Raw genomic sequence first — 21,879 nt, 5'->3', positions numbered from 1 at the left:
TAACAGGAAGAGATTAATAATAAAAATGAAGTATAAATAGAATGAAAAGAAACATTCAGCTTCACCCAGCAGCCTAGGCCTGACCCAGCCCTAACTATCTCATAGTGTTACTGGAGGCCAAGGTAATGCCATCCAAAGTAAGTATCCAAAGTAGACACCATGTTTCTAAGATTTGTGGGGCCGAGCACAAGAACTTCAGTTTTAACTGAATTTTAAAGGAGAAAATTAGAGGTCATCCAGTCCTTTATGTTGGCAGATGCCCTCATTTCTTCACTGAAAATTACAAACACATCTGTAACTGTTAGCATAACCTCCAAAGTATTTGGGCATTGAAAAATGAAATGACAAATACACCACCTTTTAGAGGCAAATCCCCTTCTGAGAAGTGTTTGTTATTTATTCAGCTTCTGCTCTGCACGGCAGCTTCAGTATTTCGTTTTATGTAAATAGAAAGTGTCAAATGTAAAGGTTTTTAGAAAGTCTTGTGCTAGTCTTTTATTCATGACAGTCTTTGATAATTCAGCACTATGACCACCTTTGTTTGCATCTACTTGATTATTTTTTTGTGCTGATATATTGATCTTCTAATGTAAAAACTAATAGGAGCAAAATTAAAAAAAAAATAATAATAATTAAAAAGGCAAAATCACTCACATAAGGAAGTGACTCCAAGGTGTCTGTATTGATGATTATCGGAGCAGGGCTGGCCTGTAAGAGAGATAGATGAGGAAAAACTGTCAGACTTGGGTATTACTGTCACAGAAACACCAATTAGCACGACTGTAACGCTTTCCATAAATGTATCCAGAGGAAAGGTTTGTGGACCTTTTTATCATCAACATGGAAAACAATCTTCCATTTGCTGTCTGACAAAATAAACCAAGTTATTATAGCTGAACAGGTTATACAAGGGTGATGGATAATATTGACATTAATTGAGTGAATTTTATAGGTTCATATCATGCCGGTATGAATTCTCATAGCAAAGATGATCAAGCAGCATTAATGAGTCAAGCAAGCATAATCGATGACTTATATGACAGCAGCTTATTTTGAAATGTGTCGTGAAAATTATCATATTTTAAAGACAGTCAGCAATTATACAGGCTGTCCCCTGCACCTGTTATGGCACCACTGCAGTGGTCTCTAATTGTCTATTTAAAAAAAGTGACCTCCATACAGGTAACAATAATGCAGTCAAAAATAGCACAGTTTGGTGTGAAACCAGTGTCTCTTGAAAAATGTCTTGTACTGATAAGCTAGAAGTTGTACAGATGGTTAAACGTGGGACTTAGTTTTGACCACACTGTGAAAACTGACCATCCAAAGCAATGGGCAGTACACACCACTGACCCCAGGTATTTAACCCTTTAATCCCGAATGCATCGTCCGTGGCACAACGTACTTCAAAAGTGCTGCTGTTTGCAGACTTCTGGCAACAAATACAAATACTGTACTGTAATACCCCATATGGGTATAAGTTTGAGGATATAATACCTTCATTATTCCATCCCTCCATCCATTTACTTCTGCTTATCTGGGGCCGGGTCGCCGGGGCAGCTGCTTAAACAGAGAGGCCCAGACCTCCCTCTCCCCAGCCACCTCCATCAGTTCATCCAGGGGGACCCCAAAGTGTTCCCAGGCCAGGCGAGAGATATATAGAGAGATATAATCTCTCCAGCGTGTCCTGGGTCTGCCCTGGGGCCTCCTCCCGGTAGGACATGCCTGGAACACCTCACCCAAGAGGCGCCCAGAAGGCATCCTAGTCAGATGCGCAAACCCCCTCAATTGGCTCCTTTCGATGTGGAGAAGCAGCGGCTCTACTTTGAACCCTTGCTGAATGGCTGCACTCCTCACCCTATAGCCTCAGTTGAAGTCACCAGCACCCCACTGGCACTATAAACCGTATGAGTAGAGCACCGCTTTCCCCTCCTCAGTCACCTGACCATTTGCCAGAACCAAAAACAACAACAGGGCTGACCAAAGTGCTGTACAATAACATCAAACATAAAAGACCAACACAGGCCAGCGGGCAAAGAAATACACAAACAAAACAAAGGTGTAAGCGTTAAATAAATACATTCCTTAATTATGAACTACAAAAAAGTATCTTAAAATTACAGTCACAGTCTCACAGTGGGTCAAAGGCCAGGGAGTAAAAATGTGTTTTTAAACAAGGTTTAAAGGAGCCTGTCTGACATACAGCGGCAAATCAATCCATAATTTTGGAGCTGCAACTGCAAAAGCTCGATCACCTCTGAGTTTGTGTTGCGTCTTTGGAATGAGTAAAAGCCTCTGGTCTGCTGAACTAAGGGAGCGGGATGGGACACGTGGGTGCAGCAGTTCAGACTGATAAACTGGGGCACAACCATTAAGATGGTAAATGGTAAATGGACTAGCTCGTTTCTACTCAGATATGAGCACTCAAAGCACTTATACAACACGTTTTACATTTACCCATGCACTCCCATTCATACAAGCACTTCCATGATTAATTAATTAAGCTAAGTACTTTAATTATCTAACATTCACTCACATTCATACTCCGACGGAACAGAGGAGGTATAAGGTACCACCTTCTGTCAAATGCATGTCAAGATCTTATCAGTAATAGATAAAGATCTATAGCATAGATAAGATAAGCAATTTTCATATAGATGACGTCATATTTTTAATTGAATGTAGATTATAAAAATTGATAATATTATGTAAGGGGTATATGGAAATGAATGTCAGGGTTGGTGCTTATGTGTCACTATAGGGGAGGTGGGTGAAAGTATACATAAATATATATATATATTTATATATATTTATATATATATATATATTTATATATTTATTTTAATTGGGTATTTTCTTTTTATTTTGTAAACATAAATAAATAAAAAGGCACAGGACTTGTCATTTCATTTGTGTGAGACATTACAGCATGTATAGTTTGTTTTTTTCTTTTGATTTTTCATTCAGCTATGACTGAAACATTTTGCTGTGGACCACATTGGAAATCTTTACTTAATTTTATTTGTATATGTTTAATTCCGTCTAAAAAAAGTAATGAAATCAAGATTCGTTTTACCCGATTTTCGCAAAGACAGCACCAGGACACCGTTAGTGAGCCTACTGAGACCTCTGTGTGCCACCACGAAAGTGATCATAAAATAAGTCAGACAGAAAGGTCGGCAAGCCTGAACTTTCGCCCCCTCCTCCCTTCCTCTCTGCCCCCGCCTCTCTCTGTCCTGCTCCTCCTCCTGCTCCTCCTCCTGCTCCTCCCCCTGCTCCTCCTCCTGCTCCTCCTCCTGTTCCTCCTCCTGCTCCTCCCCCTGCTCCTCCCCCTGCTCCTCCTCCTCCTCAGTTAGGGTTTTGTGTTTAATTCTTCTGAGGAAAAAGAAAAATTAAAAAATGAAATTGTAAATTAAAAAATACAATTGAAAATAAAAGCAAATAAAATAAAGAAAAAGAAGAAAAGCAAATGAAAATATATAAGCAAAAAAAAAATAAAAGTAAATGACAAAAACTAAAAAGTAAATGAAAAACAAAAAAAATGAAAGCAAATAAAATTGAAAATTAAAAAATAAAATTTGAAAATAAAAAAATTAAATTGAAAATTAAAAAATAAAACTAAAAACCGACATCCCCGACATCACCGACATCACCGATGTCGTTGTTGATACTAAACTAATTCCAGATGTGCTGACTGTTAATTATCATCCTATTGTCATCTCTGACCATGCTCCTCTCACATTAGATATCAAATTTCCCATTCAACATCGATATGTAACACCGTGGAAGTTCAATCTTTTAATGATGTAAACGGTGATGTCGGTGATGTCGGGGATGTCGGTGATGTCGGGGATGTCGGTGATGTCGGTGATGTCGGGGATGCTGCTGTAGGTGCAGCAGCCCAAGCAGCATCCCCTAGAAGTTGCTATATGACGCCATCACCTAATGTGCATAATTGATTATTTGCATGTAGTTGCAATCAAGGCTGTCGGGGGAAAGGAATATCATCTTTGGAGACTAAAAGGCCAGTGAAACACATAGAAAGTAGTGGACAGAGTTTTCTACTTGCATTTTTCAGATGCTCAGTACAAATGTTATCCATACCACATGCCTTATTGTCTTTCAGTGTCATGATTGCATTATGTATTTCTTGAGGGGAGACAATCACATTCTCATTACTATGTATGTCACCCACCACATAAGCGTTAATTTTGACACAATTAAACAGCTCAGTGTAGTGTTCCTGCCGTAACTGAGTAATTTCTTTTACATCTCTGACACCATCAATAGTAGTTGGAAGTGATGTTTTGTAATTATTTATTTTCTTAATTTCTAGTCCTAGACATTATTTTTTAACTTTCTTGCAAGAGTCAGACCTCATAGTGTTTTTGTTTCTCTTTATAAATCTTAAAGCATATTTAAAACTTGCATTTGCCTGTTTTTTAATACTCAAACAAAGGGGCATGTCTATGTTTACCCAAATCAACCCATGCTTTAAGAGCCCTTCTGGACCCTCCATGAAGCTTTCCTACATAGTCATTCCAGCCTGGCTTGATACCATGTGAGCTGGTTTTATACAGAGGCTTACTTGAGGTAAGAAGGGGCGTCACAGCATTCTCATACATAGTGCATAACTCAGCGCTATGTTGAGGATTCTTACAGCTCATATCATGGCATGAGATGGCTTCTTTTGGTAAACCAGCTGACAAAAAGTAAAGAAAAAGAGACAAAAAGTAAAGAAAAAACACCCTAAATATGTTTAGAACTACTAGGGCTGGGGAATATGGACCAAAATAATATCTCAAAATTTTTTTATCTGAATGGCGATATAAGAAATATATCTTGATATTTTTTTCTTCCCAAAGGTATAAACAAAAAGGTACTTCTGAGTCAAAGCTACGTGTCCCAAATGTCACACAGACACTTTTATTAACATTCAGCTGTAGATGTGCATGAGGGATTGCTGAAAAATAAACCACTGGCATATTTAAATAATAATGCTCCTCAAATAAATTAATGCTTTTTTCCTTCATAAGAAAAGACTAACAGCTGTGCTATTAAAATGTAAACAGAAAAGATACAGAGCAAAAACAGCTAAAGGCTGACTTATTCTTTAAAAAGACAGTCTGCAGTGAAGTAGACTTCACCAAAGTGCTTCCTCCTGTGTAAGATAACAAAACATGTAAACAGACTGAAAGAACAAACTTCCATCCTTCAGTCAGCAGGATTTCCGCTAGCTCAGTAAATCCATAGACATATACACTGACGTATCACAGAAACGGGGCCCACCCACTCAATGTGGCGTCGTATCCACTAGGCTAGTGACAATGCCCCCCCCAAATTTTGACATACACCTACTGGAGGTAGAACTAAACCCAACCATGTTTTTCCTCATCTCTGATGTCTTCCCTATATGAAATGGATTCTTGGCCAAAAATATTTTACTGCCAAGATGGTTAAATTGATAGATATTGTTATATACCCAAAACTAAAAAAGAACTCAAGTACAGCCTGTCCATATGGGGTTAACCCCCAAAACTGATGTAGATTAATAACATAAGGCCTGAGAGCTTTCAGAATAGACATGTATGTAGTCAGGACTTCGCTTTACCCACTAGAAAAAACTGGATGGAAATATCTTAAAGTATGGTAGATAGAGACCTTGGAACACATACCTAAAATAGGCAAACATGGAAAAAATATATCTATGCAAAATGTTTTTATTTACTTTGTAATTGCTTTGCCAGGGTTTGTCATAGAAACACATATGATGGCTTGTTGGAAAGATGAGGTTGTGCTGAATCCATCAATACATATGTAAATATGGCCTGCATAATCAGGGTGTTAGGTCACTTAATGTATGAAGTGCCCCAACTGAAAAGTATTGACAAAATTGAGTCTTCAGTCCCAAGTTTTATTATGTCGCATGTATTGTCATATAACACAGTAGGCTTGTTGAATTAATGTGCTTATTTTCTAAATCCAGCAATACCAAATATGTAAATATACTATGCATAGTCATTTAAAAATATGTGATCTGTCCCAAATGAAAGAATATACTGCATTTCATTGCAATATAGTAGACTGTACTAGTAAAATCAGCAGAGGTAAGAGAGTAGGACAGAAAACCACAAGAGATTATAACAGTTTGGCCTTGATGGGCCTTTTTAATAAAACTATAACTTAACTACACACAGTATAAATCAGGAGCAGAACTCCATGCATGTCAAGCCCAGTGCATTTGCTGATCTCACTGCAATTGCCGTCCTTACAGTAAGGACAGGGATTTTCACGGGGTCTCTGCTTTAACAGGCTATTAATTCAGACGGTATAGGTTGTTGGTTAGACTGTAATTGAGCTAGAACATTATCGATAGCATCAAAAACATCAAATGTATCATGACTGGGTGTCTGATTTTGAGGGGGTTCAATAGGGTTATCTCATGTATTATCAACACGGGGAGAGTTGGGGGTCCAATAGTTGTAGCCAGTTGAAAGAGTTCACAGCATCAATAACAGGAGTCAAAGAGATGATTTCAGGATTGGATTGACTAGCGTTCTCTCTATTTTCACCCTCTAACAAGGCTAAAGCTGCATTTAAAGCTCTAAAATAATCATTACTAGACATTTTATTGTTCAATAAAATCCAGTTTAAAAAAAACAAAAAACTTATTTTATTAAGGTCAATAACTCTGACATAACTGTAAATGTTTTATTAAGGTTAATAATTCTAACACAGGTGTAAATGTTTTACAAAAGAACCCTAGTGTATAGGCCCCTGCACCTCCTCTCATTTCTCCACGTCCTTCTGCGTATTGGTATGCGAGCTCCAATAACACCTTTACCTCCTGAAAGACAGATTTTTTTAAATTAATAAAACAAACATAGTAAACATACTCACCTATTTTTAATAACTTATGTGACAAAATTTGGGGCAGGGTTGTCACTTCTGTCAACTGTGAGATGTTTTCCTATTGAGGTTGCACCACGGAGAATCTATCTTTGGCTTTCCACTAGCTTGCTGCCCTTAGAAGCTGAGCCCAGTCCTGTTACTGAGGGGACAAAGGTCTCTGAATGTGAAGATAGAGGTCTAACTCAAATATGTCTGAAATGGTTTAAAAAGTTTCTTATTTTTAAAGCATTTTGTTTTTTTTGTCTGAAAAACAAAAATACCAAAAAAAAAAAAAACCCTCAAAAAACCCCAAAACATACCAATATCCGCCTCCCCAATCAATCCAGCATCTGAAGAAAAAAAAAGTTCTATGACCCTCTTATTCATCAAGACATGCCGTGAAAAAAAAAAAAAAAAAAAAAAAAACTTACTGACATCTGTATCTGAAATGGAGCCCATGAGCGTGTCATCTAACACAAAAGTTAAAAAAAAAAAAAAAAAATGTAGAAAGTATTTTTTAAATGACCTACAACCTAAAAACAGAGTTTGATATACCTGTATAAACCATGTCTTTACAAAAATCCTAGCGACCGTCCAAGAGTCACATTTAGAGGAACAAACTAACAACATATTTACACTGAGGCTCTTTATAGGTTTGTGTGTTTGACAGTTAGCTTTTACACCCAAATGGCAGATTTTATCATTCTTCTTTCTAAGGCAGGTCTGTGATCTATAATAACCATATATATATATATATATATATATATATATATATATATATATATATATATATATTTTTTTTTTTTTTTTTTTTTTTTTTTTTTTTTTTTTTGAGTTATGAGGCTGGAACTATACATACAAAGGGGAAATAAACGTAACTTACCTTAACTAAAGTTGCCAATCACTTGTTTTACACGGTTGCCAGAACAAACAGACTCAAGAACAGGTTCTTCGTCAGAGCAATCACCACCCTGAACTCTCACACTCACCCACCGTAACTGTGCAACACCCACATCTCTGTGCAATATTAGATTATTCATACTGAACAATATCTAACATTCCTATATTGTGTAATATCCAGTATTCATTCACTAGTGCAATATTCATTCGCCAAGTGCAATATTCATCATCTTCATTATTATTATATGTATACACTTATTTACTTTTCTTACAATGTACAGATGCACCAATGTATGTATATATTTTTTATACATTCTATTTTTTGTATATTTTATACATTGTTTCTTTTCTGTATATTTCTTGATTATACTAGGTTATAATATTTTTATTTTTATTTTAGAGAGTTTGATTTTCTGTTGTATGGCACTGAACAGGAGTGGCCCTCCCATCTCATTGTACATCCTGTATAATGACAATAAAGGCATTCTATTCTATTCTATTCTATTCTATTTAGTAGGTTCAGTTGTTTTTTTCATAAACGAGACAGGCTCTGATGTGCTCACGGTAAAAGTCTGGACCATTTACGAAACTGATTGATCGGAAGAGGGGTGGGGTGGGGGTGGGGTACTTTTCTTACAAAAACAGATGCGTACAACAAGCTAAAGAGGTTCGGTGACCGTTATTTTTCTGTATCTTACCTAAAGCAAACAGAGGTGTTACTGTCAAAAGAGAGGCCCTGAATAGGGGGGCATAGGTGGGGCCCCACTGAAGTCTAAATTATTGGTTTTCTTTTTTCAATACCGTAATACACTGTAATACAGAGAGGTGGATAACATCTCAAAGCGGCTCGACATAGGAGGGAGGAGGGAGGAGGGAGGGGGAGGTTTTTAGTGGAACTAGAAAAACAGAAAACTTTTTAAAAAACAGATGATTTCACTAATTTACTTTTATTTTACTTTTTAAAAATGTAATTTTTAGTTTAGTTTTATTTACTTTGTAATTTTATTTTTAAATTTAAAATTTTATTTTTTAATTTTCTATTTAATTTTTTAATTTTCAATTTATTTTTTAATTTTCAATTTTATGGAAAAGGGGTGTGGGGTTCTTATCTTACAAAAACAGATGTGTCCAGCAAGCTAAAGAGGTTCGGTGACCGTTATTTTTCTGTATCTTACCTAAAGCAAACAGAGGTGTTACCGTGAAAAGAGAGGCCCTGAATAGGGGGCATAGGTGTGGCCCCCACTGAAGTCTAAATTATTGGTTTTCTTTTTTCAATACCGTAATACACTGTAATACAGAGAGGTGGATAAGATCTCAAGGAGGCTCAACATAGGGGGGAGGAGGGAGGAGGGAGGGGAGGTTTTTAGTGTCTATTTTCTGTTACAGGTCAGTGGAACTAGAAAACAGAAACTTTTTTAAAAAAAAACAGATGATTTCACTAATTTACTTTTATTTTACTTTTTAAAAATTTAATTTTTAGTTTACTTTTTAAATTTTATTTTTTAATTTACAATTTTATTTTTAAATTTACAATTTTATTCTTTTTAATTTACAATTTCATTTGCTTTCATTTTTTTCATTTACTTTTATTTTTTCAATTGTATTTTTTACATTTTAGTTTTTACATTTTATTTTTAATTTACAATTTCATTTTTTAATTTTCAATTTTATTTTTTAATTTTCAATTTAATTTTTTTATTTTCAAATTTTATTTTTTAATTTTCAATTTTATTTGCTTTCATTTTTTTTGTTTTTCATTTACTTTTTAGTTTTTGTCATTTACTTTTATTTTTTTTTGCTTATATATTTTCATTTGCTTTTCTTCTTTTTCTTTATTTTATTTGCTTTTATTTTCAATTGTATTTTTTAATTTACAATTTCATTTTTTAATTTTTCTTTTTCCTCAGAAGAATTAAACACAAAACCCTAACTGAGGAGGAGAAGGAGGAGCAGGAGGAGGAGCAGGGGGAGGAGCAGGAGGAGGAGCAGGAGAGAGAGAGAGGCGGGGGCAGAGAGGAAGGGAGGAGGGGGCGAAAGTTCAGGCTTGCCGACCTTTCTGTCTGACTTATTTTATGATCACTTTCGTGGTGGCACACAGAGGTCTCAGTAGGCTCACTAACGGTGTCCTGGTGCTGTCTTTGCGAAAATCGGGTAAAACGAATCTTGATTTCATTACTTTTTTTAGACGGAATTAAACATATACAAATAAAATTAAGTAAAGATTTCCAATGTGGTCCACAGCAAAATGTTTCAGTCATAGCTGAATGAAAAATCAAAAGAAAAAAAAACAAACTATACATGCTGTAATGTCTCACACAAATGAAATGACAAGTCCTGTGCCTTTTTATTTATTTATGTTTACAAAATAAAAAGAAAATACCCAATTAAAATAAATATATAAATATATATATATATAAATATATATAAATATATATATATATTTATGTATACTTTCACCCACCTCCCCTATAGTGACACATAAGCACCAACCCTGACATTCATTTCCATATACCCCTTACATAATATTATCAATTTTTATAATCTACATTCAATTAAAAATATGACGTCATCTATATGAAAATTGCTTATCTTATCTATGCTATAGATCTTTATCTATTACTGATAAGATCTTGACATGCATTTGACAGAAGGTGGTACCTTATACCTCCTCGGAACGGTCGGAGAGCAGCTTGGGGTTAAGTATCTTGCCCAAGGATACATTGGCATGCAGCCCGCAGTAGCCAGGAATTGAACCACTGCCCTTCCGATCAGTAGGTGACCTGCTCTACCTACTGAGCTACAGCCACCCAGCCAGACTTAAAAACAAACAAAAGAAGTGAAGGGAAGCTAAAATTGGAGTGATGTGCTCTCGCTTGCTTGCACCAGATAAAAATTGAGCAGCAGCATTTTGCATCAGCTGTAGGCGAGCAATGGAGGCCTGGCTAATTCTGATCAAAAGTGCACTAAGACAAGACATTATAAAAGCATGTATTACCATTTTGAGAGAAGAGGCTTGATTTTTGACAGCTGCCTCAACTGGAAGAAGCAGGATTTCACCACTGCGTTTACCTGAGTATCAAGCCTTAAAGTCGGGTTCATTTTCACACCTAAATTAGTGATAATGGTTTCTCATATGGGGTCAGCAGAGGGGGTACTGCTGGTGCCACCATGTCTAAACAACAGAATTGCTGTCTTTTTTCATTAAAATTCAGAATATTTAGTGACCTCCATCCCCTGATGTCTGTAACAAGAGGCTGGATTAGAGCACAAAGTGTGTTTCAGTGGAAAATACACTTGACATTCGTCTCCCTAACAGTGAAAAGAAATATCATGTTTCCAAAAAATAGTGCCAGGTACACGAAGAAAAGGAGAGGTCCCAGAATGGAGCCTTGTGGATCCCCCCCGGGGGAGGGCCGCGGGGGCAGACTTAACGTCATCAGTGCTGACACTGAAACTTCTGTCTGAGAGGTACGACTTAAACCACTGGAGTGCTGCACCTGTGATGCCCACACACTCCTCCAGCCTGGAGATGAGGATCTCGTGGTCCATAGTGTCAAAAGCAGCTGTTAAGTCTAATGTTTCAAACTTTGCAGCACCACACTAGAGGTCAAACTACTATTAATAATGGTGAGAATGAATAAACCAAGGGTAGGAAAAACTTGTTTAACAAGTTGAGAGGGGACAACATCAAATGGGGAACCTGATGGCTTCAAACTGGAAACCAGCTGTTCTAAAAAGGAGAGTGAGACAGGCTCAAAGTGGTCAAACTCAGCCGAACAGGGTATTAGGGTTTATGGATCATGAGAAGGTGGTGAAATGAGGGCCCTAGTCGTTACAACCTTCTCTAAAAGGAAGGAATCGATCACAAATTTCCCTGGAAGTTTCCAGATGGACGTGTTCATGGTCATGGTAAAAGCACACGGGGGGTGTGAGAGTTAGAAACAATTATATCAGAGAAGAATTTTGACCTAGCTGCTTTTACAGTTTTCTGATAACACTGAAATCTTTCTCTCAGCATTTCAAAATGAACCTGCAACCTGTCCTTTTTCCACCTTCGTTCAGCTTTCCTGCACTCCCGTCTAACGGCACGGGTATACTCATTTAACCATGGCTCCAATCTGGGCTTTACTTCATTTTTAATGGAGCTATAGAGTCCAGGATGGTGTGTGTGTGTGTGTGTGTGTGTGTGTGTGTGAGAGAGAGAGCGAGAGAGACTGTGTGTTTGTTGCTGGCAGCCATCTGTTAATAAATGCCTCAACAAGCAGTGCTGCTTGGCAGCATCTCCACTCTCATAACTGAGAGCCAGTGCTGCTGGGAGGCAACAGGAGCTTGGACAACAAACCCCTGCAGTACTGTGCTGCAACTAGAACATGAGAGACAAAATAGCAAAATACATTTTTCCTTCAAAATAAAGTTGTGTGATGCTAGTACTGTACTCAAAGTGGTGAACCACACAGCACAGTTTTTTCCATGGATCCCACAAATGTGCTATGAATCACAAATTGACAAGTGACTGCACTGAATTAGTGACCCCTCACCTATGGTGGGGGTTATGTTACGCCTCGATAACCATAAATCCACCAAGTAGCGGCATTATTTGTTTTATTATTTATATATATTTTAAGGCTTTATAAACCCTTCCCACACTCCTATAAACCTTTCCCTCTCTTACTACAACTTGAATGATGAAGATGATGAATTATATAACTGTGCAGTACTGATGGTGATGAAGGTGATGACGTGTACAGTCCAAGAAGAGCAATAGTTTCTGAAGGCACCACAAAATCAGGTGCTTCATCAAGTATCTTCACCCTCAGCTGTAACTGAGTGATGAACATAGTTATGGGGTGTTGTATAAATACCCGTATACCGCAAAATCCCGCGATATAGCGAAAACTCAGCAATACAGAATGAGATACTTTTTAAAAAAAATCTGTGATACAGTGAGGTGAACCACGATATAGCGAGGGACAACTGTACATGAGCCTTCATTCTTTGTCCCATTATGGCAGCATCCCAAATTCTCTTTTATTGTGTCTAAACATAGAAACCAAACAGCAAGATGGTAAAACTAATCCAAACCTCCATAATCTAATTACAAAGCTCAAGAGTACAGTGGAACCAAAGAACGTGCTATTAAAGCACATTTCCTCACTCACACCTCTTCCACTTTTTCAGTCAGATGGGCATAAAGCATCGGGCTGCTTTAGCATCAACATTATCTGTGATGTGATAAAAGCAAGCAAGCCATGTGCTTATGGAGACTGAGAATGACACGCACACACACACACACACACACACACACACACACACACACACACACACACACACACACACACACACACACACACACACACACACACACAAAATGAGTTTTCTGTACTCCAACGTAGGCAAAGACAGCTCTCAGGTTTAGCTATGGAGAGATGCTTCATGTTTCTACACCATGCAGTAGTGCCATCACATGGCCTGTGGTATATTTATGTGGGTGTAATCATTACTCATCCATCTACCTGAGGCCACAGCCACAAAACAGTCAGTGACAGGAAATAATCCCTCATTAGATGTGATGGAGGCGGCGAACAGGATATCCTCATAGAAGAGAAAGCATCAGCTGGCAGCCTGAGCTATAGTAACCAGAGATGAAGAGTGTGTGGGCAACAGCGGGCAATGTTTGTATGGATGGATACGTCCATGCTCACTGCAGACCACACAAAAAGGCCCAGATGTGTCACAGATGTGACAGAGTTTTTTTGTTTGTTTGTTTCGGGTTAGGGTTAGGGTTTTCCAATCCATTAAAGCATTTCTTTCATTAGTCCTCAGGAACAGTTCTCCAGCCTTCTTGAAACACAGTCCAAAGCTCTTCTTTGGGTCTTGGCTGCCTTTTCTTCTGTCTTTCTTTCTCTTTCTTCTCTCAAGGTGAGAGAACTGCTTCAATTATGTTGAGGTCTGGGGTCTTGGGAGGCAAATACAGTACCAGTCAAATGGGTGAGTGTGTCCAAACTTTGACTGGTAGTCTGCATGACTGACAGACAATCTTCCATTGTGTTTTTTGTTGTTGTTTTTTAAACCCAGGTATGTTTTTCCAGCATTGGCAGGAATCATTGTTGTGCTGAAAAATGAAGCTGTTGCCAATCAGATCCTTTCCAGATGGTATTTGCATGGTGGATCTAAATCTGATGCCATCGATTTTGACAAGATCTCCGACACCACTGGCTGAAATGCAGCCCCAAACCATGACAGAACCTCCACCGTGTTTTACAGCAGGCTGCAGAGACTGCAGAGGCCTCCTCTGTACAAACTCAATTTTATTTATTTTCACATTTGATTTAATCTCCATAAGATCTGTTGCCACTTTTGTACAATTTTCATTTCATTTACATTAACAAACAAACAAAAAAATCATTTCTCTGAAAATGGTCAGGTATAAGGACTGGACTAAAAATGAGTGAAAAAGCAGCCAATGTCCAGATAAATCTGTACAGACTGAAATGTTCAACTCACTTTCAGGGATTTACTGCAAGCATGTGCAATTTGTTTTTTGTTTTTTTTTAATATACCGTTAGCTGACATGCTAACAGAAAAGCAATGGATAAGCATATAATACTTCATTTCATGCTATACAGTCCAGTGAGTTGTGTTTTGTGTGGACAGTCTCAAACAAACGTGCATTTGGTTTCTGTAAGTCTATGTTTCACTGCCAGTTCACTCAGATATATTTTGACCGTTGAAACAAACTTCGTCTATGCCAGTCATAATCTCTCAGCCAGTCAGCTGAGCTTTAGCACTAAGGAACACAATTTTGTCTGTGCTGAGGAGAAGAAAATTTCTGGCCTTCCACATATGGCCTGTTTTCACTACGTAACAGTGATGCCAGAAGCAATGGTTCTGTGGAAGTATCATGACCTTTCTATCCAACAGTAACATATATACAAAAAATATTCATGGATCATCATGCATAATATTTCAGGAGCAAATGCCTTCACTGAATGACAGAGCAATCAGTAACCCACACAATCTCTCTAATCACACAGCTGCTTTCACACTAACAGCACAATATAAAGTGCTTTGCATTGACTGTAATTTGATATACACAACATGAACCTAGCACCTTGTGACTTAAAGATGCAGTCAGTCCTGGTCCAACAAACATGTTAGTAAAGTGAGCTACACTGTATTTTATGCTGTGCACTTTTACTGCCACATGGAGGCACTGAAATCTCAGCTTTACACTGTAGGCCTGACTATCAAGAAGCATTTATTTCATATCCTTAAGGAACATCTGTAGCTGTCCTCATGTAAAAGTCACACTGTAATAGAAACAAATACAAAAATGCAAGCACATTTTCATGCATACTTAAATCCAAAATGAATATTATATCAATGTTCTATTTTGGGACATTAGTCTATTTGTTCTCTGTGAAGGTCTATTATGCTTAGTTATTGCTGGATGATTTGCACATTTTGCAAAGACTTGAACTTGTTAAGCTGAAAGCAGCATCTATGAGTCAAGCTTCACAAAGTGGTCTAATGCTGCTGCTGGATTCAGCATACCTGAAAGACCAGCTGCCAGGTGCAGCTGTACAGCAGAACCAGCAGAAGGGTGAATATGCATTAGATAATGTGCCAAACTGAAGGTATCATGACACTGTGCTGCAGCCTCCCTTTAATGAATGCTGGCTGTGCAACACAGTGAGAGCAAAGTAAATAGAACAGAATAGAATGCCTTTATTCTCATTATACAGAATGTACAGTGAGATTGGAGGGCCACTCCTGTTCAATGCCATACAGCAGAAAGTCAAACTTTCTAAAAATATAAAATAAAACTTCTAAAAATATACAGAAAATAAAATAGAATGTATAAAAATATATATATTATAAAAAAAATAAAATAAACAGTAAGTATATACATATAAACATGAAGATGGTGAGTAGTGCACTTGAATGAATATTGGATATTACACAATTGACAGAATGTCTTAGATTTCTTAGCTGTTATTTACTGATTGCTACATAGATATTGTTCAGTATGAATAATCTAATATTGCACAGAGATGTGGGTGTTGCACAGTTATGGTGGGTGAGTGTGTGAGTTCAGGGTGGTGATTGCTCTGGTGAAGAAACTGTTCTGGAGTCTGTTTGTTCTGGCTTTGATGCTCCTGTAGCTCCTGCCAGAGGGCAGCAGGTCAGAGGTCAAAGCCAGGGTGTGAGCTGTCCTTGATGATGTTCCTGGATCTGCTGATGCAGCGGGAGGTGTAGATGTCCATCAGGGAGGGGAGAGGGCAGCCAACGATTCTGAAGCCTCCCCCTGTGTGCCTCAGTGAAGCTGCCGTACCATACTGTGATACAGTACATCAGCAGGCTCTCAGTGGATGAGCGGTAGAAGGTGAGCAGCAGGTTTGAGTCCAAATTGTTCTTCCTGAGGACCCTCAGGAAGCACTAAAGCAGCTGCACTAAGGCAGACAGGGGGAGGCTTCACACATCAGCTGGATCATGCAAATACATAGACAATGCGCCTAGTCACACACAAATGCCTAACTTAAATGCCCACATCCAAATTTAGCAAGAGGAGGAATAACAGATGATTACTGCCAGGGTGGAAGCTGGAACTGTCCCATCCATCCTATCCCAGTTGTCCCAGCAGGGTACACCTGTACAGGTCACCAGCCTGTCACAGGGCCAACACAGAGAGATAGACAACCATCCACACTCACATTCACACCTATGGGCAATTTAGAATCACCAATTAACCTAACCCCAGTAACTGCATGTCTTTGGACTGTGGGAGGAAACCCACACAGACATGGGGAGAACATGCAAACTCCATACAGAGAGGCCTGGGCTAAGGTAGAATCAAACCCAGACCTTCTTGGAAGGTCTGGGACTGTCCCACAAATCAAAATTTGAATTTCAAAGGCAAAAAATCAAAATCTTTAATGTGAATACTGCTTTCTTCTGAGCAGTTCATCAGTCTTTCTGCTGCAGTTTAGCTCCCATACATGGCCTTGAAAACTAACTGTTGATTAAAAAAAAGAAATAAATAGAAGTCTTTTTATCAGCTCTCAAGTCAAGTCGACAAACCAGAACACTATTGTAGCTTTACCTGATGGGTCATGAACTTAGTGTTAACTAAGTGTTAAGTGTTAACTAAGTGCAACAGGTAATGTTGCCACTGTAGATGCATTGTAACAGCTCTATAACTTCTTGGCCAAGCACAAGTGTGAAGTCCCAATATACCAGCTATGCTTTGTTGCATGCCTGTAATTGGAGGCTTGATTGCTTCATAGTATGGAGCAGATTATTTCACCGGTGCAAGTTTTCATTGCCACTCATGCAACTGTATTCCTCACGTGTAAATTCATCAACCCAGGCGTGTAGAAGTCAGCAGACACAAAGAAGCCATCACACACATGAGAGTGTCTGTTTTACGCACTGCTGCAGTTTCACGCTCCTGTGGGCAACTGTCAGTGCTTGGTGCTGAATCCAGCTCGCGCCAATCAACTGACTTTGACGGTCTGGAGTGCAGAGCTCAAAGGAAGATGGGCCCTAATGTGATTGGTCACCTTGATGGACAATTCACGTTACCGCATTAAACCGAGTTACACCATGGCAGCATCAGAAGTGCCATTTTCAACCATATATGTTTAGAATTTGTAAAATAAAGTTTGCTGACTTAAGCTTTAAAACCTGTCACAGTCCATCACCCAGCCAGGCTGGTGTATCCTTTCTTTGTCCCCTCTGTCTCAGTGTGTTGATGGGCCCTCCTGGGTTCCCACTCTCCTGCTCAGCTACCCAAGTCAGTGACTTTGGGTCTTTATGACATCTGTTTGAACTGCTGTTGGCAAAAACCTGTCTTTTTATCGGTGTGTCTTCTCTGTGCAGATTTCCCTGTGAGTGAAGAGAGAGTGTGACATTTGTTTTGGATCAGTCTGTTGTGTGGACTCCTGCCTGTCTGTGAGAACTGCTGATGTGTGTGGACTTTGTCGTCTTGAGACTCACATTGTGCAATTGTTATCCTAATTATAAATAAACCTTTTGAACTTTTAGTCACGAGTCCAGCGTTTGAGTCCAGCTGCTCTGAGCCGTGACAAAACTGAAGGGTTCTAAGACAAGTTCAGAAGCTTCTGCAGTCCTGTAATCTGTTTAATCATCCCTGAGAAAAGGGAAAATAATTTTCATGATCGATGAGTAAACAGAATTTTCCAAGATGTGAACAAATATAAAACGTGCTTATGTTGCTGCCAGATCAGTGAAACAGCTGCACACATCTGGCTGCAGAGCTCCACTCACTGTGGGATCAGGCGCCACTTTAACAGCATTCTGTGGAGTGGGCAGCAGAGGAGGCTGTGACAGGCTTTCTTTTTACAGCACAACGTGACAACAGTAAGTAACTCATTTATCTGATCTGAACTGGTGTCTGATCAAACAGTTAAAGTTGTTGCTGCCAGTTTGTTTAAATCCAAGGGTCTCATAACTGTTATACACACCATCCTTGTAGCTGCTGTGAGCTTGGTATGCTAATGCTTTGTGGTTTTCTCTGTGCAGCTAACCAGCAGATTAACTTTAATAAGTTTGTGTATTTGTTTATTTACAAATCTTTAATAGTGTTCATAAAGAGACTAGCAAGAAAAACATTACCGAGCTGTTTCTGTTAGGAACGTAGATCATTAATAAAATAAAAGGTCAACAAATGTGGTGAAATAATGCTGATTACACCAGGTAACACATTTCCTATTTAAACTGTGTTTTTCCAGTTCTGTACATGTAAACAAACTAAAAAATATACTTTTGTGGTTCGGACATTGATTTTACAGATTTGTCATTTTCCCATATAATATCAGTTAGTGGTTTTCATTTAGGTTTTAACCTTTTCTTCAAACTGTTTTTTCTTCAAAAATTTCCTATAAAAATGGTAAAAATGTTCAATTAAAAGAGAAAATTCCAGTAAGTTGATCTATTTAATGTATTTATGTACTTTGGGGCAAAAAAAATCATTCTAAATCCACAAAAGCAAAGTTTGACAGGAATAATGGGCATTTTATATTGTTTTACAATAAAAAGTGTTAGAAAATAATACATCATGCTACACAGTGTTATCAACACTGTGGAAAAAGTATCCTATCCTAAACCCTATACTTATATAAACATAGTAATACTACATTCTGTAAAAATAAACTTTTTTATGGATAAATCAAAAATCACTATTAGGGCTGGGCGATATATCGAGTTTTAAAGAAATATCAATATATTTTCATATGCGATATAAGATGAGACAATACCGTTTATACCGATATAGTTTATATCGATATAGTTTACATCGTTGTGCATTATGCTGCCCCACCATTGCTTCAGCATAAAGTTCATCTTGAACCTGCAAAATGTAGCCTGATTGGCAGAACCCACCAAACAGTTCAGACAGCTTCTACAGATACCCAGGTTATAGAGAAGATACTCCAGTGAAGGGGAAGGAAAAAACTCACTAAGTTACACAACATCTGCAAAGGTAAAAAAAATCCATGGATCAGTTCTACTAGTTAAATGCAAGCTTACGCTTTTTTTTTTTTTTTTAACTCATCCATTTGCTGGAGTTTGGATGGATTAGAAGCTTTGCACTAGATATATCTGCAAACCTTACACAGGACTTCAGAACAATGAATGTAGTTGATCTGTTGAGGACAGATGGGCGATATCACTTTAGGGAGGTGAAAGCCAGGGGAAACACTTGTGACACATACTCAATATATCTAACTGGGTGAGAGCTGCAGCTGCTGAAACCAAAGATTTGAATCCAGTTGGATTAGGCAGGGAAGAGTGATGGGTGCTGGAGCCGGCTGATAATTCAAATGGAGGCATAATTACAGCCTGAGGGAAGTCAGCTCTGTCAAGAAGCCAAAACGACATTAGACACAGATCAATGGAGCATGTCAGGAAAAGAGAGAGTAGAGCATCAGAGGCCCATGTCACTAACAAACACAAACATATCATAATGAAGAAAAGCAAACAGAAACAACGTTGTCACTGAAGTGGAAGGTGAATCAAATGCAATGCTAGAGAAAGCTGGAGGCTAAATGAAAATTCTTGGAGTAGAGCCCCCTTAACCTTTTCTCTCACTCTTGGACTGCAGCAATCAAAGAGAAATTCAGACAGAAAAGAGAGAAAAATGAACAGATTCATTTATCTGTCTGCCTCCTATTATTCCGTCTTAAATCCCCTGATATTATCGGTTTCTTTCATTTGCTAAATTTATCAGTGACCCCTTTCTCTCAAAGCCCACAATCATCTTCCTCTGACATGCTGGCCTCTTGCATCCTCCTTGTTTTCTCCCTGACTGATGTCTGTTGCATCGGGCTACATGGGGATGTATGGATGCTGGAACAGCTAGGCCCCAGGCCCAGGCTGCCTCAAAGCAGCAACAGTCTGTGCTTCGGTGCTGGATGATACAGGATTAGCTTTGTAACAAAGATAATTACTTGCAGGTACAAATAAAACAAGGCAGAGTGTGAGAACAATGTGCTTTCTGCTCACAAGGAAGTTTGAAAATACAAGATGAGAAAAAAGACAAACTGAAAACCTAATTCCTGGGGTGCTATAGCTCAGAGCAGGTCATCTACTGATTGGAAGGCTGGTGGTTTGATCCTTGGCTGCTCCAGTCTGCATGCCAAAGTATCCTAGGGCAAGATATTGAACCCCAAGTCAGAGAGTGAATGTGTGTTAATGCACTTAAGTGCAGAAAGAAGTGTGTGTGTGTGTGTGTGTGTGAGTGAATGAGGCATGTTGTATAAAGCACTTTGAGTGCTCAAGTAGAGTCAAAAAGATGATTTTTAATAATGGGGTTCAGCATCTTGCCTGAGAATACTTTAAGAATCTTAAAAGACCAGGTTAAATCACTTGATATTTATATCAAATATCAGGAGCTGGAGCCCCAAATTTGTTTATAGTGAATGTTCTAAGTAGCATTTATTAAACAACACCTAAATACAGATAAACAGAGATCATAAGGGATCATTCACAATTATCAACATTTTCCAAAATGCACAAACTGTACGCCAGGGGGAGGGGCTTAACACCCAGCGTATGCTTTTCAAATAGTTAGGAAATGTCGGTCAGAACTCTGTAATTTGAGCACTGCTGCCTGACCACCAAAGCCCGAGGCATCCACTTTTGTTCACTTGTACACCACTGCACTATTGTGTGGTCTGCAGTGATATGGCCTCAGGTCTGGCAGATCAGTTCAAAGGCCTGAATTGTGTAAAATAGTCAGTAATCGATTTACAGATAGACTCTACTGATGATATTAGATAGGAACAAGTTGTGAGTGCCGCACAACAGGTGTGGAAAGCAGCCAAAGCCATTCCATCCATTTCAACAAAGAAATGCACAGCGGCAAAAGACTTTCTGCCTTATTGCCTTTGTCTGTGTAGACCTGTTTGGTGAGATGCCTGCTGCTCAGCTGGATGGAAAGTAAGACTCTATATTGCACCCTCTTGCAGCCATAGCCATGGAGCCCAGGCTACCAGTGCCTGGCGTGGTGTGACTTTGCGGGAAAGGCAAAGGTCAAAAGCCTCACCCCACTTCTTCCTTAGGTCTCTAACCTGCTGAATTGCTCTTTTTTGCCTCCCCAAAGAACCCTTAGACGGTGACAGCTCATATGGGGAATCCACAATGACCTGCTTATACTTGTCAGGCAAGTTGGAGAGACTTAGCCACCACAATCTTTCCCCTGCCATGGCCAGGCCCATGACACAGCCACAGCCCTGTACTGCACCCCTAGAAAGCCAGAGAATAAGATCCATAATGACACATATCTCCTTCCAAATCATAAGACTGGGGGTACTCTTATCCAGCAGGTGACCCCTGCCCTAAGACAGCTCAGCCTGGCAGACTTGAGAGCAAGGTGACCACATTAAGATTTTTTATGGACTGAACTGCTGAGTTGTAAACCTTTTGGTACATGGAGACTGTGAAACACTCCATTTTACCTGGGAGTGTGGAATGTTGGTTTGGGTGGAGATGATATGCCACTGACTGCTCCACCACTGGGGGTTTGGCAAGCCCCCAAAATCTCACCACTGGCAATCTTCAGATGAA

General features: G+C 38.8%; 1 protein-coding gene across 1 annotated transcript in view; it reads right to left on the bottom strand.

Moving 5' to 3' along the window:
- dlg2 (discs, large homolog 2 (Drosophila)) overlaps window positions 1-21,879 on the bottom strand; it is a 208,278-nt gene that overhangs the window by 76,715 nt on the left and 109,684 nt on the right. Inside the window, 1 exon segment of the mRNA XM_030747140.1 lies at window positions 655-708. Within this exon segment, the coding sequence (XP_030603000.1) occupies window positions 655-708 (54 nt within the window).

This window comes from Archocentrus centrarchus, chromosome 14, assembly GCF_007364275.1.
Source record: "Archocentrus centrarchus isolate MPI-CPG fArcCen1 chromosome 14, fArcCen1, whole genome shotgun sequence".
NCBI classification, from domain to species: Eukaryota; Metazoa; Chordata; class Actinopteri; order Cichliformes; family Cichlidae; genus Archocentrus; species Archocentrus centrarchus.
The sequence above is the reverse complement of the archived record's forward strand: the minus strand, read 5'-3'. Positions and strand labels throughout refer to the sequence as shown.